This window comes from Canis lupus, chromosome 15 (assembly GCF_003254725.2).
Source record: "Canis lupus dingo isolate Sandy chromosome 15, ASM325472v2, whole genome shotgun sequence".
In the NCBI taxonomy this organism is placed as follows: domain Eukaryota; kingdom Metazoa; phylum Chordata; class Mammalia; order Carnivora; family Canidae; genus Canis; species Canis lupus.
Genome location: NC_064257.1, coordinates 18,551,297 through 18,576,342, shown reverse-complemented (window position 1 = coordinate 18,576,342; position 25,046 = coordinate 18,551,297). Strand labels below are relative to the sequence as shown.

General features: G+C 53.6%; 2 protein-coding genes across 2 annotated transcripts; both read left to right on the top strand.

The window, feature by feature from the left end:
• The first annotated feature begins 1,475 nt into the window (after positions 1-1,475).
• LOC112654449 (sal-like protein 2) lies at positions 1,476-16,041 on the top strand. The gene is given in 3 exon segments (XM_025438991.3): positions 1,476-1,636; positions 11,437-12,875; positions 12,877-16,041. Coding segments are annotated over 3 exon segments (2,997 nt in total). The 5' UTR covers positions 1,476-1,563; the 3' UTR covers positions 14,362-16,041.
• Positions 14,488-16,041, top strand: LOC118350728 (sal-like protein 3; the record flags this gene model as incomplete). Its single annotated transcript, XM_035698969.2, has 1 exon — positions 14,488-16,041. A coding segment is annotated over one exon (624 nt), but the record flags the coding sequence as incomplete, so codon positions are not given.
• Positions 16,042-25,046: the final 9,005 nt, after the last annotated feature.

Genomic DNA, 25,046 nt, shown 5'->3' with positions numbered 1-25,046 from the left:
GACCTGGGTCCTGCAGGGACCCAAGGAGCTTCCACTTTGCACCGAGCGCTGTGAGTGGGCTTTGCCTTAACTCTCCCTGCCCAGAACCCCGGGAGGGAGAAGGGGGCCCACTTCCCTAGCTGCTGGGTCCCGGCTGTGGCTCCCCTGAGCCCGGAGGGTGGGAGGCCCCTCAGTCGGGGGCCCAGGGCTCCCATCAGGCGGGGGCTCCGGGACACTTGGCCGTCCTGCGGGCGCTGGGAGCCCCTGGGCATGGGGGAACGCGGCCAGAAGTCGGAGCAGTGCGTGAATGACCCTGCAGGCCGGGCTGGGGGCCCAGCGGCCATCTGGGGGCCGGGGCCTGTTGGAGGGCTGCATGTGACCCGCACAGGGGAACTCTTCCCACGGGTCCCCCACAGTGTCCTCAGCCCGGCGGGGACTTGCTGCCAGAGCCACCAGTGCCCCGGGGCGGCCTTGCACCAGAAAGTTCCGAGGGGGCTTTGCGAGAGTCTGAGGCCGGGAGGGCCTCCCAGGCCTCCAGCCGGAAGCATCCGCGAGGCTTCTCGGTCCTGCCCCGGGCCGCCCCCCTCTGCCCAGGGAGCCGCGCGGGCGTGGGGAGCGGGCAGCCCCCCGCTCCGGCTGTGTTCACGGAGGCTCCTTAGGCGCAGTCACTTTGGCTTCGCGCCAGCAGCCAGGTGACCCCGCGCGAGGGCCCAGGGGGCGAAGTTAGCAGCCTGCTGGGGGGGCACCTGCCGGGGGAGGGCACCTGCCAGGGGAGGGCACCTGCGGGAGGGGGGGACCTGCTGGGAGGGCACCTGCCAGGGGAGGGCACCTGCGGGGGGGGGGCACCTGCGGGGGCACCTGCGGGGGCGCCTGCGGGGGCTTCGGGGCCCGCCCCCGCCGCCGGCCGCGCATCCCCGCAGAGGTCACTTGGCCCCCGCGAGCCATCAGCTTCTCCGTCCAGAGGATCCCCCACCGGCAGGAGCGAGCTCCGGGGTCGCGATGCGCAGCACGTCCTGGACGCGGAGGCATCCTCCGAGCGCCGGGCGCCGCGTCCGTGGGCGAGGTCTCCGTGTCCCGCCGGCCTCCCGCGTGCGCACCTCCCACGGCGCGGGCGTCTCGGCCTCCCGGGGGCGGCGGGGGGCTCCGGGCCAGCGCACGGCCCCTCGGCGGGGGGGGGACCCACGGCCCCGCGGGGGCGGGGGCGGGGGGGGGCGAGGCCCGGCCGGCGGGGAGGCCCGGCCCGCAGCGACGAGAGGGTTAAGTCCTCCCCTCCGCCGTACAAAAGAAAAGAGTGTGCGGAAAGATTAGGATTTTTGCTTTTACAATGGGAGCCGCAGAAGCGTAGGGAAGAAGCTGGAGAAAAAAAAGGGGGCGTCTCCCCTTTAAAGACTTGCGGAGGTTGAGAGAGAAAGGGAGAGCGCGAGTCGGGCGCGAGTGCGGCGAGCGCGGGCCGTCGGCCGTCGGTCCGCGGGCGGGAGGAGCGCTCGGCCCGGGACCAGCACCGGCACCGCGCGGGCGGCCGCGGCCCAGACAGGCGGGGCGGGCGGCCGCGGGCAGGACTCGGGGCCCCCCACGCCGCCCGGGATGTCGCGCCGAAAGCAGCGGAAGCCCCAACAGTTAATCTCGGACCGCGAAGGTCCCAGCGCGCCGGAGAGCGGTGGGTGCCTGGGGTGCGGGAGCCCCGGGGCCCAGCCCGCGCGGGTCAGGGCGGGGCGCGGGGGGCCCAGGGGCGCGGGGGGGCGGGGGTCAGGGCGGGGGCACGGGGGGCGCAGGTCAGGGCGAGGGCGCAGGGGGCGCGGGGGATCCAGGGGGAGCCGGGGGGGCGCGGGGGACCCATGCGGCACGGAGGACCCAGGGGGCACGGGGGACCCAGGGGACGCGGGGAGCCGCGGGTCCGGCCGGAGGGCGCGGGGACGCGGGTCAGGGCGGGAGCGCAGGGGGCACGGGGACGCGGGGGTCCGGCCGGGGGGGGGGCGCGGGGGGCGCGGGCGGGCAGGTGTCAGACGCCGGGCGTCGGAAGGCGCGGACCTGTGCCGGGGAGAAGCCCCGCTTGGCTTTTCTCAGGGCTGATTCTGTGTGTTTTCCTTGTTTTTCTCCGGGTGAAATGAGTTTTCAAACTGGCTGCGCCTCCCCACCCAGGAGCGCTCTCCCCGGTCCCCCCGGGCTCGCCAGCCTTTGTGCGGTTGCTAAGTAACCTGCTCAGACCTGGAGGCCGGCTCTCCGGGGTGGGATTGCCCCCCTCTTCTTTCTGGAGAGTTGGGTTGCAGGAGAATGAATTGGATAAACGTGGAGGTTCCCCTGAGGGAGAAGAGAAAAAACTTTCTCATTGTTGGGCTCCGCTGGGAAGGGACGGAGCTCCCAGAGGGACAGAGCTAATGTCGGTCAGAGGCCGCCGGTTGGGGTGTGGGTCCGGGTCACCTAGGGTAGAGACTCGGGAGCCGGGCTGGATGAAGGGTTTAGGTTTGTGCTTCAAGGGAAGCCAAGCTAAAAAAAAAAAAAAAAAAAAGTAGGAGTTAACATACTTGCATCTGTTTTCAAAGTATTCAAAGTAACAGATTTCCCGGAGTCCCTGGCTGGCTCAGTCTGAAGAGCATGCAACTCTTGCTCTTGAGGTCATGGGTTCGAGTCCCACGTTGGGTGTAGACATTACAAAAAGACAATTAAACTTCAAATAAATTAACAGATTTTCTTTATAGGGGGAAAGTTTGATGTATTCTTCTAACAGTCCAGTAAGAGGCAGGTAGTGGAGCAACTAGGGTGTGGAAAAGTGACATTGCCCAAAGTCTCAGGAACAGAGGCATTGTCTGACCCAAACCTACGTGTCCTGATGCTCAGGACTGGTGGTGCTCACTCTACTATATTGGGAGTTTCCGACCTTGCTTGATTGTGGATCTGGGCCAGAGTCTGGTGTCTGTGACTTTGCGAGTGTGCAGGTAATTCTTAGGATCGGACTCTCTACCCTTATGCTGTGAAAGTCTGGAAGCGCTGCCTCAGGGATGGACTATTTAGCAGTCAATTTACTGGACGGCGCGGTGCAGAACTAAGAACAAAGGTTCTGAAGCCAGACTTTCAGGACTCCAACCCCGGCTCCAGCACTTGGTTAGCTGCGCGGCCTTGGTTTCCTTGGCCTCCACACCTGTTTCCTCATCTGCAAAACACTAGCTACCTCACTGGGTTATCATGAAAATCGGAATGAGTTAATACGTGGAAAGCACTTGGAAACTTGGAAAAATAAATAGCACAAGTAAGTGCTCAGTATAGGTGATATAGTTGTCCCTGGCAGAAATAAGTACCTAATACTGCGTGACTATTATTCTTATATGTGAGGACAGTGGCACTTCCTGCAAGGGCTGAAATATGACCAAAGTTCAGGAACCTCTTGGCGAACTTTAGTATTTCTCCAGGAGATCCGTGCCGTGGAAAGCTCTAAGATAATGTATTTCTAGGGACTAAAACTAAGTTATGGATTACATTTACCTCTCCACCTGTTGTTAAAAAAAAAAAAAAAAAATCAGTGCTTCATTTGCTATGGAACAGCCTTAACAGATATACTGTGTTTTGGTTAGAACACATTCTCCTCAAGTCACTGCCTTGCTGGGATCCCACTGTGCTCATATTTAGAGGTTCGTGGTGGTGGCATCCTTCCCTCCTGGGACACATTCGCCCTCCTTAATGCTGCTGCAGGCCGGATGTTTCTTCCTCCGGCTCTACAGGAGACTTCCCTTAGAGCCTCAGAGTTGCCTGGCAGTCCTGCTCCCCTGCTGGCTGGATTGTGGAACAATGCCCCCCCTCGCCTCCCTGCCCCCCAAAAGACAATCTCTCCTCTCCCCACACCTCCCGAGTCTGCTCACCTGCTCCCATACCACTGTTGATGAAGAACCTGTGAGGGAGTCACAACTGCCCTGAGTGGATTCGTAGGCCCCTTGAGCTATAGCTCCTTCTTGGGGCCTTGAATGCTCCAGGGCATGGGGATGCTGCTACCAAGTCATCCCCACAGAAACAGTGCAGGCTCCAATCCAATGGCAGCCACAAATTTCAGCTGGGACTTTGCCTTTGAGGCATAAAAGTCAGAAAAATAAATGTAAGGAGCAAGAAGGCAGTAGTAACCTCTTAAGGCCTCCCTTCAAGCTGGAGGGTTTTCTTTTTTTCTTTTTTTTTCTTTTTTAAGATTTTATTTATGTATTCATGAGAGACACTGAGAGAGAGAGAGGCAAAAACACAGGCAGAGGGAGAAGCGGACTCCATGCAGGGAGCCGGATGCGGGACTTGATCCTGGGTCTCCAGGATTAAGCCCTGGGCTGAAGGCCGACGCTAAACCGCTGAGCCACCAGGGCTGCCCCTCTGAAGGGTTTTCTGATCAGAGTTCTTCGAGTGAATGATCCTGGGTTACTTGCATGAACTGGAGTGTCACTGGGTCACACCTGGAAGATGAGGTGGCTGTATTCTATCAAATCGAAAATTCCTTCCTGCTCTCACAAGATAGATTTCCTATTCTCTCCTTTTTTTAAAATTTTATTTATTCATAGGAGAGGCAGAGAGAGGCAGAGACACAGGCAGAGGGAGAAGCAGGTTCCATGCCTGATGCGGGACTCCATTCCTGGACCCCAGGGTCACACTCTGAGCCAAAGTCAGACACTCAACCCCTGAGCCACCCAGGTGTCCCTTTGCTTTTCTCTTGGTAGAGTTCCTAGGTGCTTCTGTGATCTCCAGACTCCTGACTTTTCCAGAAGACATTTTCTTGTTCTCCATGGGTCCAAATTAGGCAGGGGGACTGTATGTCCATCCTCTGGTGTCCCTGTGAAACCATGGGCATCCTTATGAACATCAGCAGCCGTGTATTTAGCAGGCCAGGGTGCCACCAAGGTTTTCAGGAGTCTTTGCTTTCTTTTAAGCAATGTTTACTATATGTGACAAGCAAATGCTGAGCCTTTGTTGCACATTGTAAAAGCCTCATCTCTGCAGTGACCTAAGACGTCACCAAGAAACAGTCTGAAAAACCTGTTTTCTAGCCCTGTCTTTGTTCAGCTTCCCTGACCAGAACACCAAAAACCTAACAGAATAGTGATGAGAAGGAGATAGTCTATTTACTTAAAAACTCTGGAGAGAGAAAAAAAATTTCTATCTCCCCTACAGAGTCTAGAAATCTGGATTAGAGAACATAAGGGATGTGAACAGGGAAAATGTAAACTAGTACATCTGGGAAATAAAGGAAATGATCAGAAACCCAGATATTTAGTGAGAAGGAGAAACCAGGACAACAGCCAAACAGATCTAGAGGGAGAAATGGAAGTTGGCAGACATCAAGAGCAGCAAAAGGAGAAGGAAGGCAAAAAAGAGTTTTAAGGGCTCTGTTCTCTTTATATAGAAGGAGAGAACATAATCCCTCAGGGTATCGAGCCCAAGCCTTGCAGCCCTAGGTACCCCTGGATGAAAAAGAAAATATCTCTGGGTAGATAGAAAGTAACTCGGGTGGGGTGCAGTATCCAGCACTGCATCAGGAAGCAGAAAGCTTGATTTTTAACCCAGCTTGTACCTTGAAGCTATGTGACCTTGAGTGAGCCCATTCTTCTCCCAAGCCTTCATTGTTGGCCTTTATTTTTTATTTTTCATGATTTTATCTATTTATTTGAGAGACACAGAGAGAGCGAGCTTGAATACGCATGAGTCAGGGGAGAGGCAGAGGGAGAAAGAGAAGCAGGCTCCTTGCCGAGCGGGGAGCCCATGTGGGGCTCCATCCCAGGAGCCTGAGATCATGACCTGAGCCAAAGTCAGACACTCAACCGACTGAGCCACCCAGGTGCCCCAGCTTTTGGCTTTTAAATAATAGCCCTCCTCGCTAATTTGGGGGAAGCATTTACTATGCTAGGCCTGTATATGTTTCCTCTTATTTATTCCTCCCAACTCTGCTATTATTACCTCCATCAAAATTTTTTTTGAGTGTGTGGTAAAATGTACATAACGAAATTTACCATTTTAAGCATCTTTAAGCATATAACTCAGTGACATGAAGTATATTCAGTGTTATGCAACCATTACCACCATCCATCTCCAGAATTCTCTCATCCTGCGAAACTGAAACCCATGCCCATTACACAGCAACACCGCGTACCCTTGTCTCTGCAGCCCCCAGCAGTCACCATTCTGTCTTCTGTCACTATGAATTCCCCAACTCTAGGGACCTCATATAAAGGAATCATACATGATTTGTCCTTTTGTGTCTGGCTTGTTTCACTTAGCATGTTTTCAAGGCTCCTCCGTGTGGTAACATATATAAGAATTTCATTCTTGGGGCAGCCCGGGTGGCTCAGCGGTTTAGCGCTGCCTTCAGGCCAGGGTGTGATCCTGGAGAACCGGGATCGAGTCCCATGTTGGGCTCCCTGCATGGAGCCTGTTTCTCCGTCTGCCCCTCTCTCTCTCTCTCTCTCTAAAAAAAAAAAAAAAAGAAAGAAAGAAAAAATAATTTCATAATTTCATTCTCTTTTGAAGCTATGCCCCTATTTTATTTTTTATTTTTTTAAAGTTTTTAAAATTTATTTATTCATGAGACACACACAGAGAAAGAGGCAGAGACCCAGGCAGAGGGAGAAGCAGGCTTCCTGCAGGGAGCCCCATGTGGGACTCCATTCCAGGACCCCGGGGTCATGCCCTGGGCCAAAGGCAGACGCTCGACCACCTTTGATGTCAGAAAAATGTCTCTTAAAAAACCCTTTTGGTGTTTGATCGAAGATATTCCTGTTCTGGAAACAAATGTATTTTTCTCTCTTAGCACCCCCTGTACACATGCACCTGCCTGTTTGCCTGCGATGTTGCATAGGCCATGGGTGTGTCACTAGGTGTGGGTGGCAAAGGAGTCTGTATGTCTTTAGGAGGAGCAACGAAGAAAAGAGACATTCTCCCCTAGAACTAGTCTGTAGCAACAGTAGCAGAGATTACGGAATCGATAATTATGGCAACCATTAGTGTTGGGCCAACTCTAACAGTAAGTTTAGGCAGGTGCTTACTTAGTGTGCTTTGTTTCTTTAATGGCTGGACAATGCTCAAACTCTGAGTAGAACAAAGCCTTTATCTTAAAATTAGAAATATGGCTCAAGATGTATGTACATATCCATGGGGCACCTGGGTGGCTCAGCGGTTGAGCATCTGCCTTTGGCTCAGGGCGTGACCCCAGGGTCCCTGGATCGAGTCCTCTGAGGAGCCTGCTTCTCCCTCTGCCTGTGTCTCCGCCTCTCTCTGTATGTCTCTCATGAACAATTAAATAAAATCTTTTTTAAAAAAATGCACGTACCCTGGGGAAGGCAATATAGTCGCTTAAATTAACAGTCAGGTCTAAGTCATATCATAGTCTGGCCAACCATCTCTCTTTTCCTGTCCTGCCTTCCGCTCCCTTGCAATGTATTCAATAAACTTCTATCTCCTAAGAGATATTTCTGGGGTACCTGGGTGGCTCAGTCAGTTAAGCGTTTGCCTTCTGCTGGATCATGATCCTAGAGACCCGGGATCAAGCCCTGCATTCGGCTCGAGCTCAGCAGGGGAGTCTGCTTCTCCTTCTCCCTCTGCCCCCTACTTGTGAGTGCTCTTTCTCGCTCACTTCCTCTCTCAAATAACTAAATAAAATCTTAAAGTGATCCCTGGGTGGCGCAGCAGTTTGGCGCCTGCCTTTGGCCCAGGGCGCGATCCTGGAGACCTGGGATCGAATCCCACATCAGGCTCCTGGTGCATGGAGCCTGCTTCTCCCTCTGCCTATGTCTCTGCCTCTCTCTCTCTCTCTGTGACTATCATTAAAAAAAAAATCTTAAAAAAAAAAAAGAAAATTCCATACATGGAAGCTGGATATGAGAGAGCTGACCTATGGCCGTGGGCAGTGGAGAGAGGGAGCTGACAGGAAGATCTGGCATTGAGCAGCTGGTTTTGCCACCGTCCTAGTTTTGGCCAGGTTGAGGGCAGGTAGGATTTGCAAGTAGCAGGGTGGAAGGTTTGCTGGGAAGAGCAGGTGGCTGAAAGGTACTGTGGGTCTCATCCTGGGCCGGATATTGGGATCACCTAAGGAATTTTATAAGCATGATACCTGGATGCCCCCCTCAGGGATTCTAACATCATTGATCTGGGGCATGGTCGGGGACTTTTAAAAGCTCTGCCAGTAAATTTAATGGGTAGCCGGGTTTGAGAAGCGCTTGTTCAACTCTACCCTACCCGCTGTGCGCTCTTCAGCTATTTTTCCCTTTGTTCTCCCTAGTGATTCTCTCCCAAGCCTAGAGCAGCAGTTTAGAGAGCTACCTGGTTTCCTTTTCCCTTGTCATGTCAACTCTTTATAAATATTTTTTTAAAGATTTTATTTATTTTTTCCTTAGAGGCAGAGGCAGAAGCAGGCTGCCCACCGAGCAGGGAGCCCGATGCGGGACTGGATCCCAGGCTCTTAGGATCATGACCTGAGCCAAAGGCAGACGCCTAGCCTACTGAGCCACCCAGGCGCCGGGCTCTTTATAAACCCACACAAGCATGTGAAGGTCCTAGTCCCCACATCCATCCCAGACTTTGTGTGTGACTCGGGAGAGCTTACCTCGCTTTATCTGCTATCTAGGGACACCATTCCCAGCTTAGTTTATTCCTGTGTTTATGACTTCACTTGTGTCTGCCTAAGAATCCTGCCCCCCTTTTCAGGATGGGCAGTGAGTGCAAAGTGCTGAGAAAGAGAGGGTTCCTCTTACAGGTGGCTGTTGATCCGGCACCTTTCAGCAGGAACTAAATTTACCTTAAAGAAGAGCACAGATCGAATTACACAGCAGAAAGCAAGTTTCATTAGAGAGCAAGAAAGGGGACAGTGTTTCCCAGGAGAAGATGAAAAGAAAAGGATTTCTTTTCTTGTCGGAAGACTTGACAAAACAGCAACTTGATATCAAATGTTCAATGCTAATTAACAAATGCTGGGTAGAGAGCCTCCATCTGATTCCCTCTCCCTTACTGAAGCCAGAGAGCAAATGGCAGGTAGGAGCTACACAGGGCCCTTTCTCCAGCCATAGAGAAGCCCTACAGTGTTGATGTGCTTGAGAAAGCCCTGGACAGGAGTCAAAATTCCGAATGTGCGCTTCACTGAGATACGGTGTGAATTTGGAAAAGTCACTTCACCTCTCCAAGCTTCAATTTCCACATGTGTGAAAATAAACAGCACTGCAGTAACCCGTGACTCTCCATAAACGAAATGCACTCCCCTCTCCGTCCCTGTAAGGGTCAGACCTGAGAGCACAGAGCTCACCTGTTTGAGAGCCATCATTCATACCGTGAAGATCCTTGCGATTATCTGAGGTTTCCAACCCTAATTCCATAAAAGGTTTTCATTTCTTTAAAGATGGAGAAATTCGCATGGAACCATGAAGTGGGTGCTGCCAACATTAGGTTGTTGCATCTCCATCCAAAAAAAGGCTCCTTACTGTTGGCAAATGGCAATGATACCCTCAGAAATTAGTAAGGCCAACAAGCAGCATGAAAAACTGGTCTGATTTTAGTATACTTGTATTTCAGGTTACTTGGGCCGTTTTGCCATTGACAGTGTAAATTCTCTCACCCATAATATGTTCATATTCACGTGACTTGTCAAGACTTTTTCAAGTTTTTGTCACCACAATATTCGTCTGAGAAAGATAACGCAGCTGCAACACTGCCACTTTGCAAAAACGGAAATGGTTGCATCACTGACCCCTGGACCTCCGTTTACCAGCCAGGCCAGGATAGGGTTAGCACAAGGTAGGTTTGCTGAGGCTCAGGCAGTCCACAAAACTAAGTGACTTGGGATCGCTTCCTGCAAGTGAGATAAACTCCTGCAGGAAATGGAAAACCCTATGAAGACACATTTCAAGGTAGAAAGGGAATGCAGAGTCTCTGGTCTAGGAGACCCCTCACTCCTACTGCCCTCTCTGCAGGGGAGCCGCGGCTCAGGCCTTTCCAAGCCTTCCAAGCAGACCCGAGGCCAGCCGGTAGCTCCCCCTGCATTTTCCCCATTGTTTCAGGAATTCCCCTCCCCCCAGGTTAGAGCTAGGTGGGCCTCCGTAGGCCCCTGCAGGCCGGCGTCTTCCCAACCGCTAGAGCCCGCGGTAGGGACAGCGTGCGGCGGGTGGCCGCGGAGGGGCGGTGGAGGAGGCGGGCGGGCGGGCAGGGAAGGGAGGAGCCGGCTCCCCGAGTGGGCACGCAGCCCATAAATCAGGTGTGGGCGAGGGGGGGGTGCCGGGGGGTAACTTGCGTCCGGCTCTTCTGGGGCAGCAGGGGCGGGGATAGGGGGGCTCCGCGTTCCGCAGAGAGGGGCCCTGGAAGGACCTCCTCGGAAATTCCTCCTTGCAGCTCCCCACTCTGGGAAGCGTCCTTCGTGGAGAGGGATGCGGGGGAGGGTGGGGATGAAGGTGGCGAGGCCTGGACAGAAGTCGGGGTGCTTGGGGGTGCGCGCTGCGCTAAGCGATGGAGGGGCCGCGCTGCCCGGCCCGCGAGGGCCCTCAGACCCCCCTCTCTGGGTCCACGTTTCCCAGGCTCAGCGGATCCTTTATCCGGAGGGAACTAAGAAGCCCGGCGCTCTGCTCCACCGAGCAGCGCCGTGTGCCCCCCCTGTGCCCCCCCTGAGCCGGAGGGGGCGGGGGCAGGTCTGGGCAGAGGCCTCTGGGGGAGGGGCCCGCGGGGGGGCGGACCCCCACCACGCCCCGCAGGCACCTGTCACGGAGCCCCCGGGAAGCCGCAGGCTCGCGGCCGCGGCCCCGCGCCCTCCCCGCGCTCGCGCTCGCGCTGCCCCGGCAGCTCCGCCCCCCTCTCCCCTCCGCGGCGCCCTCGCTCCGGCTCCGCCCCTCGGCGCTCCCCTCCCCCTCCCTCCCCTGCGCTCCCCTCCCCTCCTCCGCGCTCCCCGCCCCGCCGCCGCCGCCGCTGCCGCCGCTCTCCGTCTCCGCAGTCTGGGCCCCGGGTGCGGAGGCTGCCGCAGCCCCGGCGGCCAGTGCCGCCTCCCGCAACCCCGATACCCATTGTCTCCCCCTCCACCCGGCCCCCACCCCCCCCCCCGCAGCCATGGCGCACGAAACCGGGAGGAGCTCTCGCCTCGGGGGCCCTGCGGGGAGCCGGCGGAGCCCGGAGGTGCGGTAGGGCCCTGCCCGGGGGGGGGGGGGGGCGGAGGGCGCGCGCGGGGGGGGGCTTTCGCGGCGGGGAGGGGGAATGCTGGATTCTGTGTCCAGACCCCCGTCCGCGCGCCCGCGGTGCCCGGGTTGGGGGCGGGGGCGGGGGCGGCCGGGGCGGCAGGAGCCAGGCAGGAGCCGCAGCGCGCCCGCCCCTCCCCCACCCGCCCCACGCCGGGCTGTTCCGCGTGCACCCGGTGGAGCGCGAGCCGGCGTCCCGTGCGGCCTGATGGCGAGCCCCCCCCGGGCCCGGGGCCAGTCGGAACCCCCGCACGCCCGCCGCGCCCGCGCCACCCACGCTCTCTTGTCTCCCCCCCAGGCGACGCCAGCGAGGACGACCACCCCCAGGTCTGCGCCAAGTGCTGCGCGCAGTTCACCGACCCAGCCGAATTCCTCGCGCACCAGAATGCGTGTTCTACCGAGCCCCCTGTCATGGTGATAATCGGGGGCCAGGAGAACCCCAGCAGCTCCGCGACGTCTTCCGAGCCCCGGGCGGAGGGTCGGAGGAGCCCCCAGGTCATGGAGGCCGAGCACAGCACCCCGCCGGCCCCCGGGGGCGCCGCGCCCGCGGACCCCAGCTGGGCCCCGGAGCGGAGAGTGGAGGAGCCCGCGGGCCACTTCCTGGTCGCCGCCACCGGCACGGGCGCGGGGGGCGGCGGGGGCCTGATCTTGGCCAGTCCCAAGCTGGGAGCGACCCCGCTGCCTCCCGAATCCGCCCCCGCGCCGCCCCCGCCGCCCCCGCCGCCGCCGCCGCCCCCGGGGGTGGGCAGCGGCCACCTGAACATCCCGCTGATCCTGGAGGAGCTGCGGGTGCTGCAGCAGCGCCAGATCCACCAGATGCAGATGACGGAGCAGATCTGCCGCCAGGTGCTGCTACTCGGCTCCCTGGGCCAGGCCGCGGGCACGCCCGCCAGCCCCTCCGAGCTGCCCGGGACGGGGCCCGCCGCCTCCGCGAAGCCCCTGCTGCCCCTCTTCAGCCCCATCAAGCCTGTGCAAAGCGGCAAGACGCTGGCGCCGTCCTCCTCCTCGTCGTCGTCGTCGTCCTCAGGGGCCGAAGCGCCCAAGCAGGCGTTCTTCCATCTGTACCACCCGCTGGGGGCGCAGCCCGCTTTCCCCACCGGGGGCGCCGGGCGGAGCCACAAGCCGGCCGCCGCCGCCTCCGCAGCCCTGTCCGGCAGCGCGGAGCCGCTGATGGCCTCGCCGCACCTGGCGTTCCCGGGCGCCACGGGGCTGCTGGCGGCGCAGTGCCTGGGCGCGGCTCGGGGCCTCGAGGCCGCCGCCTCCCCGGGGCTGCTGAAGCCAAAGAACGGAAGCGGTGAGCTGGGCTACGGGGAAGTGATGGGCCCCCTGGAGAAGCCCGGCGGCCGGCACAAATGCCGCTTCTGTGCTAAAGTGTTCGGTAGTGACAGTGCACTGCAGATCCATCTGCGTTCCCACACAGGTGAGCGGCCCTATAAGTGTAATGTCTGTGGCAACCGCTTTACCACGCGCGGCAACCTCAAGGTGCACTTCCACCGACATCGCGAGAAGTACCCGCACGTGCAGATGAATCCGCATCCGGTGCCCGAGCACCTGGACTACGTCCTGACCAGCAGCGGCCTGCCCTACGGTATGTCGGTGCCGCCGGAGAAGGCCGAGGAGGAGGTGGCCGCGGCGGCCGGCGGCGGGGAGCGCAAGCCCCTGGCGGCCTCCAGCGCGGCGCTCAGCGCCACCGAGAGCCTCACGCTGCTGTCCACCGGGGCGGGCGCAGCCGCCACCCCCCGCGCTCCCTGCCTTCAACAAGTTCGTGCTCATGAAGGCCGTCGAGCCGAAGAGCAAGGCCGACGAAAACACGCCCCCCGGCGCCGAGGGCTCAGGCACGGCCGGGGTGGCGGAGGGGGGCCCGGCGGCCCGCCTGCAGCTGAGCAAGCTGGTGACCTCGCTGCCCAGCTGGGCGCTGCTGACCAGCCACTTCAAGTCCGCAGGCGGCTTTCCCTTCCCCTACGTGCTGGAGCCTCTGGGGGCCTCGCCGTCTGAGACGTCCAAGCTGCAGCAGCTGGTGGAGAAGATCGACCGGCAGGGGGCCGGCGCCCCGTCGTCCGCGACCTCTGGGGCGCCCCCCGCCTCGGGGCCCACGGCCTCGGCCGCCGCCTCGGGCCCCAACCAGTGCGTCATCTGCCTGCGGGTGCTGAGCTGCCCGCGCGCACTGCGCCTGCACTACGGGCAGCACGGGGGCGAGCGGCCTTTCAAGTGCAAGGTGTGCGGCCGGGCCTTCTCCACGCGGGGCAACCTGCGCGCGCACTTCGTGGGCCACAAGGCCAGCCCGGCCGCCCGCGCCCAGAACTCCTGCCCCATCTGCCAGAAGAAGTTCACCAACGCCGTGAGCCTGCAGCAGCACGTCCGCATGCACCTGGGGGGCCAGATCCCCAACGGGGCCGCCGCCCCGGACCAGGGCGCCGAGCTCCCCGCCGTTCCCGGGCCCGGCCCGCAGCCGCCGTCCCAGCAGCCGTCCCCCGAGGAGGAGCTGTCGGAGGACGAGGACGACGACGAGGACGACGACGAGGACGGGACTGACGAAGACTCCCTGGCGGGGAGAGGCTCGGAGAGCGGCGGCGAGAAGGCCATCTCGGTGCGCGGGGACTCGGAGGAGGCCTCCGGGGCCGAGGAGGACGTGGGGGCCGCGGCGGCGGTGGCGGGGCAGGCCGGGCAGGCCGGGCCGCGGCCGGAGGGCGACGAGCAGGGGGCGCAGCAGCCTTGCCTGGCCGCCCCGCCGCCGCCCGAGCGCCCCGAGGAGACGCAGCCCCCGGAGCAGGGAGGCGCGGCCGCGGCCCTGGGCGCGCAGGAGCAGGAGCGGGGCGAGGCGGAGGCGGAGGCAGCGGCGGCCCGGGAGGGGCCCCGGGAGGGGGAAGGCGGCGGCGGCGACCCTGGGGAGGAGCTGGGCGCCCCGGAGGCGCGGAGGAAGGAGGCGGGCGATGGCAGTGGCCGGAAGGCATGCGAGCTGTGCGCGCAGACCTCCCTGGAGGAGCCGCAGAAGGCCCACCCCGGGGAAGGGCCGCTCTTCACTTGTGTTTTCTGCAGGCAGAGCTTTCTCGAGCGGGCCATCCTCAAGAAGCACATGCTGCTGGCTCACCACCAGGTACAACCCTTTGCCCCCCACGGCCCTCAGAATATTGCTGCTCTTTCCCTGGTCCCAGGCTGCTCACCTTCCATCACTTCCCCGGGGCTCTCCCCCTTTCCCCGAAAAGATGACCCCACGATCCCGTGAGCCTGCTTTTCCGCACCTGCTGCCCCTGGATGCAGGGAGCAGAAGCCGAGAGCTCTGTAGGAGGACCTCCGAGACGGATGCGCCCCCCCCCCCCCCGTTTGTCTTTTTCTCTGAGTCCTTCCGTGATACATCCCTAGTGACTCTTCTCTAGTCCCCGAGCTTGGAAATAGTTGTGCTCTCGGGGGATGGCCGCCTTGTGAACTTTTCTTCCCTCTTCACTCGTTGTACCTGAGGAAAATAGACTCTCTACAGCTTTCAGCTTACCAAGGGGAACCCCCCTCCACCTTCCCTGGGGTGACCCTCCTCCCCTCTCCTTTCTTCCTCTCCCTTTCCCTTTGGCAGGTGCACCTGAGCACCCACATTTGGAATTGCAGCCCAGCCCGAAGGGGCCGGCAGCTGTCTCTGGAGGGCCCAGTGCCACTCCTCTCTGGTGACCAGGTCAACCTGCAGGACTTCCTGTCCCAGGACGTTCCTGCCCAACTGGTGAGGGTAGGTCCCCTGTCTTTCTGGAACCAGTACACAGCTTTCCTGTCAAGTGACCTGCCCACCAAGCCCCGGAGTTCCAGCTCCACCTCCACTACCACTTTAGGCCTGGCACCACCCGTGCTCTTTGGCCCGGGAACTGTGGCTGGGAACGTGCCTCCAGCAATGGCATCCAGAGAGGCCAAGGAGAAGAGAGCCCCCTTCTTCCTATTTCGGTCTCCTGCATCCAAGGCAGTGCCTGGGAAGCCCATCATAGAAGAGAAGTAGCAGACTGTACACTTCCTCCTTTTCCCTGCTCCAAAAGGTGCCAGCAATGAAGACGCGACAGTATCTGCATCTGGTGTTTCGGCCCTAAGGGAGAGGGAGAAGTGAGGGGCATATGGGAGAGTCTTCCCAGTAAACTCTCGTTCAGGCCAAGGTGTTGGCTGGTTAATACGCCAAGACACCTCCAGCTTCTCCTATCCCTTCATCATGGCCTCTCAAAGTTAGGAAACAAGCAGGTGTCTTGCCAACAGATCTCCCCCGGGGTATTTAGGGAAATGTGAAGTTCATACCTTTAAGAAGCATTATTGGTGAGGGTCGTTGAAGGAGTAGTCATGGAGAGCTGAAGAGTGTTGCTAAAGCAGAGGGCTTGCTGGGAACCTATGAGACTAAGAAAGGGGCATGATGTGAGGGAGGGGATCTCGAATTCTTGACTGGACGAGTCTCATGAATGTTCTTTTGGACTATTAGTGACTTAGTGTGCAACAGTGCGCCACAGGTCATAGGGAATTTCCTAGCACTAGTGTGCTTCTAGTTTTAGATAACTCCCTCCTTTAATTCCCTGGCCCCTTGGATTTTCCTCGTCTTCCTTTCTCAAGGCCTATTTCCTCCCCATTTTGCCTGTCTATGGACCGGGGCTTACGTCTTTGCCACTGTCTGGTTCTTAGAATCCCAGACTTTGGGAGATGAGCTCTAGGTGGTGTTCTCCCTGCCTCTCCGTCTTGTAATGAGATGTAGTATTTACTCTTAACATAGGATCATTTGGAACAGGAGTTCTGAGGGGGAGAGAGCGAGAATTCTGCTACTGACTGACTTGAATGATGGTTTCTCCTCCAAAGGTATAGGCTCCAGAGCTTCCTAACATAGTAAAATGTGAAGAGCAGACAAGGGAGATAGTAGTGTCTTTCCATGTTCATTAAAAGTGTTTTAACCAAATATTTGTGTGTTTTTCCTTATTTCATGACTAACTAGCCAGCTGGGGTGTGATATGGGCCTCCCCTAACATTGAGATTCCCTTCCCACCTACATCTCCTGCCAAAGCTGAACATATGGTGTTGAAATATTTATTCAACCTTGTCCTAAAACAAACTCCAGTGAATGTGAGTTCCCCTTGAAAATGGAGTTTATGTTCTCAAAAAGTAAAGGATTTGTCCGTTGTGTGCAGTCGTTGTCTGGATTTTTTTCTATCCCTAGAACTTTCCACCACCAGGCTTTTGTGGGTTGCTTTTTGCTTTGTTTGGAGGTTGGAACCTGTTTCCCTATTTCCTGAATCCCAGGCTAGCCTACCTGACATCAGTTAACCTGCAGAACCAAGATGAATAAATCTCTATGATCCTTGAGATCTGAGGTTATAAACAGGAAAAAAAAAGTAACTCAACACTAATAATTTCTACCAATGGGATCATTTAAGGGAAAAGTCTTAACAGTGGAAGTACGTGGGGTGTCAAACGAAACATATACATTTTTTTTTACCTTGTCTCCACAACACAGTGAGGTTTAGATTTGACTCTAAGATCTTGGTTTTTTAGAGAACATTCCCCTGATTGATTGATTGATCTGCATTTGTAAGATCATCGTATCACCGAATCTTAGTGCTGAAAGGATGGGGCTGGTAAAATGATTTGCCCAAGCCACTCAGCCAATTACTGGCAGACTTGGATTAAGAATCCCAGTTTAGGGGATCCCTGGGTGGCGCAGCGGTTTGGCGCCTGCCTTTGGCTAGGGCGCGATCCTGGAGACCCAGGATCGAATCCCACATCGGGCTCCCGGTGCATGGAGCCTGCTTCTCCCTCTGCCTGTGTCTCTGCCTCTCTCTCTCTCTCTCTCTCTGTGACTATCATAAATAAAATTTAAAAGAAAAAAAAAAAAAAAAAGAATCCCAGTTTAGTATTACCACCAGTGATCAGGGGTGGTGCTTGCTTCCTGCTACATCCTGTGAGACTCCTGATGTGAGGCTGGCTGGAAGACAGGAGGAGGTGAGGAAGCCCATACTTGGCTCCATTCAAGGTAAATAACCAACGTTTGATTCTAGCTGCCCCCACCAGAGTAGTGACAGGTCCCCTTTATAAAAAGGCTCTGGTGAGCTTTGCACAGGGGCAGTATCCTAGCCAATGAGGTGCAATTATTGCTAATTAAAAGGTCCTGGTGAACAGGAATACATGGGAATCTTGTGAAGTCAACTGGGGAAGAAACAGCTTCTGCCTCTTTAATTCCTAGTAAAGCTTTGTAAATCTTTTTCTCCTTTCAGCCTGTGGAAGGAGGTAGGTCACCAATCCTATTCCATTTACCTCCCCTACCCCATTGGACATGGGTAATGCCATTTAACTAATTAAACTAGACTTGCTCTCTCTTTACATGCCAGTTCCCATTAGTAACAGTTGTCTTAAGGCTTCAACTTGTGGATACTATTTGGGCAGGTCAGCATTGCGCCTCACTTCCCGCATCCCTCCTTCATTGCTCTATTTTCCTTTTTGTCTCCTTTTCTGCGTTGATCTCTCTCTCTTTAAAGATTTTATTTATTCATGAGAGACACACAGAGAGGCAGAGACATAGGCGGCGGGAGAGGTAGGCTCCCTGCAAGGAGTCTGATGCAGGACTCGATCCCTGGACCCTAAGGTCATGTGGTGAGCCCAAGGCAGATGCTCAACCACTGAGCCACCCAGGGCTCCCTTCGTTGACCTCTCTTATCCGGCAGCTTTATTTATTTTTTTTTTTTTCTTTTTTCTCTTCACCTTTAATTTATTCTGTGTCTTCTTGGAGCCTTTGGTTTCTTCTTGTAGCTCCTCCAATCCCTACCCTCCGCTTCCCCATTTCTAACTCTCCAATCACTTTTCAGTTGATCATCTTTTTGGAAGGCGATTTAACTCTAATTTGCTGGAATGAGAATCTAAATAAATCCAGTTTTCAAAACACTTTACATTAAATAGATACAGTGGATCCAATTCAAATCAGATGGGTGCAGAGCATCACTATCATAAGGCAGCTTTGCTCATTCATTGAGTTGATTTCTGAGGATTTATTTTGTTTCAGACACCAAGTGTTGGGTGGGTCCAAAAGTAAGATACTTCTGCCTCTATGGGAGCTCAGCCTAGAATGAAGAAAAATGTAAACATTTTGAAAAAAAAAAAAAATAAATAAACATTTTGATATGGTGGCAGTAAACAGTATGATAGATGCAAACGATGGCCTGCAGGTTCCCAGAGGGAAATAACTCACAATGCAAAGATGGAGAAGAGGGGAGGGGTGTACAATTCTCTTGAATTCAGCTTTTTTTTTGTTTTTAAGATTTTATTTATTCATTCATGAGAGACAGAGGCAGAGACATAGGCAGAGGGAGAAGCAAGCTCCCTGTGGGGAGCCCGATGCGGGACTTGATCCTGGGACTCCAGGGTCACAGCCTGAGTCACAGGCAGACAGACGCTCAACCACTGAGCCATCCAGGCGTCCCAAATTCAGCTTTCATAATAACCACCCTCAAATATATTAACAACCCATACAACCTAAGGACCAACGCAGTTATCCTTTAAGAACCTACATAAGATAGGCTAAGTTCTCTTTGGCAGATACAGAGATGTGCTGCTCTAGAGGTCCCCCCCCCTTTTTTTTTAAGATTTTATTTATTCATGAGACAGAGAGAGAGGCAGGCTCCATGCAGGGAGCCTGATGTGGGGCTCGGTCCAGGGACTCAGGGATCATGCCGAAGGCAGGCCCTCAACCGCTGAGCCCCCTAGGCGCCTCCCAGAGGTTCCCCTTTAAGGAAGAACTGGCTACCTAGCTGCAAGCAGCCTGGTTCACTGGCACCCTTCAGCCATTCCACTCTTCACCCCTCTGGCCAAAGACTAAGCAAGATGGTGAGTGGTATTGGAGCTTAACCATTTCCACGGAACGTGGGGCTCCCATGAGCGTTTTTGCTCTGGAACTCGGGCTGTCGGGATTGTCAGGGCTGCCTCGGAGTCTGACAGTTCTTCCTGCCCCAAACTGCTTTCATTCCTTTTCCCTTTCGTATGTGTTACTCCTCATTAAAACGTTTGGAATCCTAATCCTACCTCAGCACCTGCTTCTCAGGGTTTTCAACCTGTATTACTCATGCAAAAGGCCCTGCTTCTATCGGCACATTTTCATCTTTCACAAGCTCTACTCCTGAGGCTCTGGTTGTCATCCCTGGGACCTGTCAGTAAACCAAGGAGTGTCTGTCTCCTGACCCACAAGACAGACTTTACTAGTATTACTCTTCAATTAGACCAACTCTGACCTTCCTTTTTTCTACTGTTTAACACTTTATTTGAGGGATCCCTGGGTGGCGCAGCGGTTTGGCGCCTGCCTTTGGCCCAGGGCGCGTTCCTGGAGACCCGGGATCAAATCCCACATCGGGCTCCCGGTGCATGGAGCCTGCTTCTCCCTCTGCCTGTGTCTCTGCCTCTCTCTCTCTCTCTCTCTCTCTGTGTGACTATCATAAATAAATAAAAATTAAAAAAAAAAACACTTTATTTGAGAGAGAGAGAGGAGAGAGCGAGAGCGCGTGAGCACAAGTGGGAAGAGAAACAGAGGGTGAGGGAGACAAGCCAACTCCCCCCATCCCCCGCTGAGCAGGGAACCCAAAGCTGGGCTTAATCCCAGGATCCTGAGATCATGATGTAATCAAGAGCCAGATGCTCAATTGACTGAGCCACCCAGGTGCCTCTTTCTTTCTTTCTTTCTTTCTTTCTTTCTTTCTTTCTTTCTTTCTTTCTTTCTTTCTTCTTTCTTTCTTTCTTTCTTTTTTTTTTTTGTTAAGATTTTAAAAATTCATCTCTATACCCAATGTGAGGCTTGAACTCATAACCCTGAAATCAAGAGTCACATGATCTTTCAACTGAGCTAGCCAGGCACTCCACTAATGTTTAATAACAGATTGACTAACCTCACTGGACATTTTGCTTTTGATCATATAATAAAAATTGAGTAAGAAAAAAACTTTAAACCTTTTTTTTTTAATATTTATTTATTTATTTATTTATTTATTTATTTATTATTTATTTATTTATGATAGTCACAGAGAGAGAGAGAGAGGCAGAGACACAGGCAGAGGGAGAAGTAGGCTCCATGCACCGGGAGCCCGATGTGGGATTCGATCCTGGGTCTCCAGGATCGCGCCCTGGGTCAAAGGCAGGCGCCAAACCGCTGCGCCACCCAGGGATCCCAGAAAAAAACTTTAAAAACCATTTGACTGGGGACCCCTGGGTAGCTCAGCAATTTGGCGCCTGTCCTCGGCTCAGGGCGTGATCCTGGAGTCCCAGGATTGAGTTCCCATCGGGCTCCCTGCATGGAGCCTGCTTTCCCCTCTGCCTGTGTCTCTGCCTCTCTGTGTGTCTCATGAATAAGTAAATAAAATCTTAAAAAAAAAAAAAAAATTTGACTAAAGGACAAGTAAGAAGTATAGTAGTTGGTCAGGATTGTGGATGTTTCCCATTGTGTAACCCATTGCTATGAAGCAAACCATCCCAAAACCTAGTATCTTAAACAATAATGTATTTGCCTGTGATTCCATGGACTGTTTCGGCAGGCCTCAGATCAGATGTCTTGTCGGTGTTCCATGTAGTGAGGGGTGAGCTCACGTGGGCAGCTTTGATTTGGGCTGGAGGATCCAAGGTGGCTTCATTCACTTCTGGCCCTAAAGCCGAGTGGCTGCAATGTTGAAGCCTCTTTCCTTATTGTCTTGCATCCTCTGAGCCCCTTTCCCTTTAAAGTGTTTCAATCTCTAGGCTCTCTCTTTCTCTCAGGATAAATGGACTTCTATGATGGCCCAGATCTCCAAGAAGGTAGAAGCAGAAGCTTCAGTCTGCAAGGCCTCTGAAGACCTAGGCTCTGAAATTCAAAGAATATTACTTATGCCACATGTTGTTGGCCAAAGTTAGTCAGAAGGCCTGCTTAGATTCAAGAGGAGAGGAAACAAGCTTTACCTTGTTTTTAAATTTTTTTAAAAGATTTTATTCTCCCTTTCCCTCTCTGCTCCACCTCCTGCTTGTGCTCTCTCTCTCAAATAAATAAAGAAAGAAAATTATTTAAAAAGGGGGGGGGCTCCTGGGTGCTCAGTCGGTTGAGTGTCTGCCTTCAGCTCAGGTCATGATCCCAGGGTCCTGGGATCGAGCCCCCATGTTGGGCTCCCTGCTCCGTGGGGAGCTTGCTTCTCCCTTTCCCTCTCTGCTCTGTTCCCTGCTTGCACTCTCTCTCAAATAAATAAATAAAATTCTTTAAAAAAAATAAATAAGATTTTATTTATTTATTCATGAGAGACAGAGAGAGAGAGGCAGAGACACAGGCAGAGGGAGAAGCAAGCTCCCTGCGGGGAGATGCTCAACCACTGAGCCACACAGGCGTCCCAAGCTTTACCTCTTAAAAGGAAGAGTGGTCAAGTCACCCTGCATAAGGGCATATGGGATGGGAGGCATTGCAGCTAACTCTAGAAACAGTCTACTACAGCAGATATGAAGAAAAGTCAAGAAGTGCAGTGCATGCAGCACTCATCGGCTCACAACTAGGCTTATGCTCTGTCTTGACTATAAGAGGTCTGCGTGGTTCCTTTCCCTGTGCACTGCCCAGGATGGTAGGCAGACTGGCTAACAGTGGGTAGGAAACTGCTCATGAGGAGTCTAGAAGAATCCCTGTGTAAGCAGATCATGCTGAGTGGTCCTCCTGTGCTCCTAAAATTTGTCTGATTTGCTACTGTAATAATTTACCGGGATCCCTGGGTGGCGCAGCGGTTTGGCGCCTGCCTTTGGCTTGGGGCACGATCCTGGAGGCCTGGGATCGAATCCCACGTCGGGCTCCCTGCATGGAGCCTGCTTCTCCCTCTGCCTGTGTATCTGCCTCTCTGTCTCTCTCTGTGTAACTATCATGAATAAATAAATAAAATATTTAAAAAAAAATAATTTACCCAAAGTGAATATGAAAACAAAGACATCTGGAGGCTGCCCTTGATTTGGTTGACTTTTAGGAATACCTGTGCTATTTCTCTGGCTTCCTTTGTAGGTAAGAGGAGGTAATACAGGCTTAATACCTTAAATTCTGCCAGAGACTGAATCTCTTCCACTAGAAAATCCTTCCTTTCCTAGACAAAAATGCTTATAGTGTTTAAGAGTTAACTTGTAGAATTCCATCTTCAAGATGAGTCAAGTCCTTTCTTCTACGAGGTTATGTCCAATACTCTTTTATTCCCCCAAGACTATTTGACTTCACTGCTATATAATTTCTATGTATTTTATTTCTATGTGTTAAGGATCTCGGAAGAAAGTGATTTTATAGTAAGTGAGGGATTCAGATTTGTGAACAATGAAGTCTCAACAATTCTATAATATGGCATTAATGGTATTATCATACTTCAGGAATGATACATATGTTTAAACATAGGATACAGGATACATTCCCAAATGAAAGTACAAAAGCATCCCTTGTTCTCTTTCTTTTTTAAATTTTATTTATTTATTCATGAGAGACACACAGAGAGGGGTAGAGACACAGGCAGAGGGAGAAGCAGGCTCTCTGCGGGGAGCCCGATGTGGGACTCATCCAGGCACTCCAGGATCATGCCCTGAGCGGAAGGCAGATACTCAACCACTGAGCCACCCAGGCGTCCCTCTTGTCCTCTTTTTTTTTTTTTTTTTTAGATTTTTTTTTTTTAAATTTTATTCATAGACACACACAGAGAGAGGCAGAGACACAGGGAGAGGGAGAAGCAGGCTCCATGCAGGGAGCCCGATGTGGGACTTGATCACACCCCAGGCTGCAGGCAGCGCCAAACCGCTGCGCCACCAGGGCTGCCCTCTCGTCCTCTTTCTTAAGTGCGGTTGCTAGACCCAGGTCATTAAAGGAAGCGAAAACCCTTAGGTAGAGCAGTCCTCTTGAATACTCTTCCATGATCTCACATCAGCCAACTTTTCCAAGAGTATTTCAGCTGAGGAAGGTAGTATTTTGCTTTGAATTAAGTGTAATTAATCCTGAGAATGAAATACCTAGAGATACTCATGTGAACCCATGTACATTTCTATGTCCTCGGCTTCAAGTCTCACATATAAAGTCACACATCCAGGGGCACCTGGGTGGTTTAGTGGTTAAGTGTCTGCCTTTGGCTTAGGGCGTGATCCTGGGGCCCACTCCGGGATTTTATTTATTTATTCATGAGAGACACAGAGAAAGAGAGAGGCAGAGACACAGGCAGAGGGAGAAGCAGGTTCCATGCAGGGAGCCTGATGTGGGACTCGATCACGGGTCTCCAGGATTACATCCTGGGCTGAAGGCAGTGCTAAACCACTGAGCCACCCGGGCTGCCCCCAAATATAAAAATCTTTAATAAAATAAAGTCATGCATCTCAAGCAAACAACAAAGTTACACATCCCAAAGGACGGTGTAATTTGGTAAGTTTTCTTGAGAAAACAAGATAGAAACGAATATTTTGATCACTATTAAATCTGCACAGTTCCTAGCACATAGTAGTCACTAAACAAATATTTGCTGAGTAAATGGATGAAACTGCCACATTCCAATATATATACATCCTTCTTCTCAATAGCGCCCCCCATATTCACCCCTTCCTTACCATTATTATCCATAATCAGCTTCTGAGTTAAAGGCCCTATAACCAAACACTAGGTAAAATAAGCTACTAATTGGTGTGCTGTAGGCTCTGTTGGTAAAGCATGTGACCCTTTACATAGGGTTGTGGGTTCAAATCCCACACTGGGCATAGAGCCCACTTAAAAAAAGAAAGGCTATTATTTTCCCTGTCTCTAAACTCTCCTTCCTCATCTCAATCCAACTAGAACACTAGATTAATCTTTAAAGAGCTGCCGACTCACAAACCTTAAAGTATTCCCTGCTGTATTCTGAATAAATTGCAACTTCTTTACTAAAAAGGTAAAGAAGGTACTAAGGTAACATGTACCCTTTGCCATCTGGCTTTGAATATGGAAACATGAATATCTTCCCAAATTTTCTAATATACTTCTCTTTGTTCTAGCAAACCAATCTGGATTGGCAGGACATACATCACGCTTTCCTTTTTGTTGGTTTTTTTTTTTTGTTTTTTTTTTTAAGATTTACTTATTTATTCATGAGAGACCCAGAGAGAAAGGCAGAGACAGAGGCAGAGGGAGAAGCAGGCTCCCTGCTGGGACCCAGATATGGGACTCCATCCTGGGACCCTAGGATCACACCCTGAGCCAAAGACAGATGCTCAACCCCTGAGCCACCTAGGTGCCCACATCATGTTTTCCTAACTCTATAGATTTTTGCTTTTTATCATGTCCTCAGCCTGGAATTCTCTCCAAAGCTTCAGCTATTGAAGCCCTATCTGTCATTTCAAGCCTGAACCTTTTTTTTTTAAAGTAGGCACCATGCCCAATATGGGGCTTGAACTCATGACCCCAAGATCAAGAATCACATGCTCTACCAAATGAACCAGCCAGGTGCCCCTCAAGACCTTCTGATGGCTTCCTGCGTCAGCTGGCCTTGGATCCCTCCTCTTCTTTGCAATCACATTTATTTTTTAGAGTTCATGCTCATGCTGCCGTGTGCTGTAAAGATGGTTCAGTATTAATAAGCTGGATCATAGCTTCTTCACCAGACCAAAAACTCTTTGAAAACAGGAACCAGGGGATCCCTGGGTGGCTTAGCGGTTTAGTGCCTGCCTTTGGCTCAGGGCGTGGTCCTGGAGTCCCGGGACTGAGTCCGACGTCGGGCTCCCTGCATGGAGCCTGCTTCTCCCTCTGCCTGTGTCTCTGCCTCTCATGAGTAAATAAATAAATTAAAAAAAAAAAAAAAAAGAAGAAAGAAAGAAAACAGGAACCAGGCCTTTTCAAGCTATTCTTTCTGACACGCTGTTTGGCATCACATACATTTGACCCCGGAACAATGCAGGGGTTAAGGGAGCCAATCCTTCCTCTGCTCTGTGCAGTCATAATTTGTG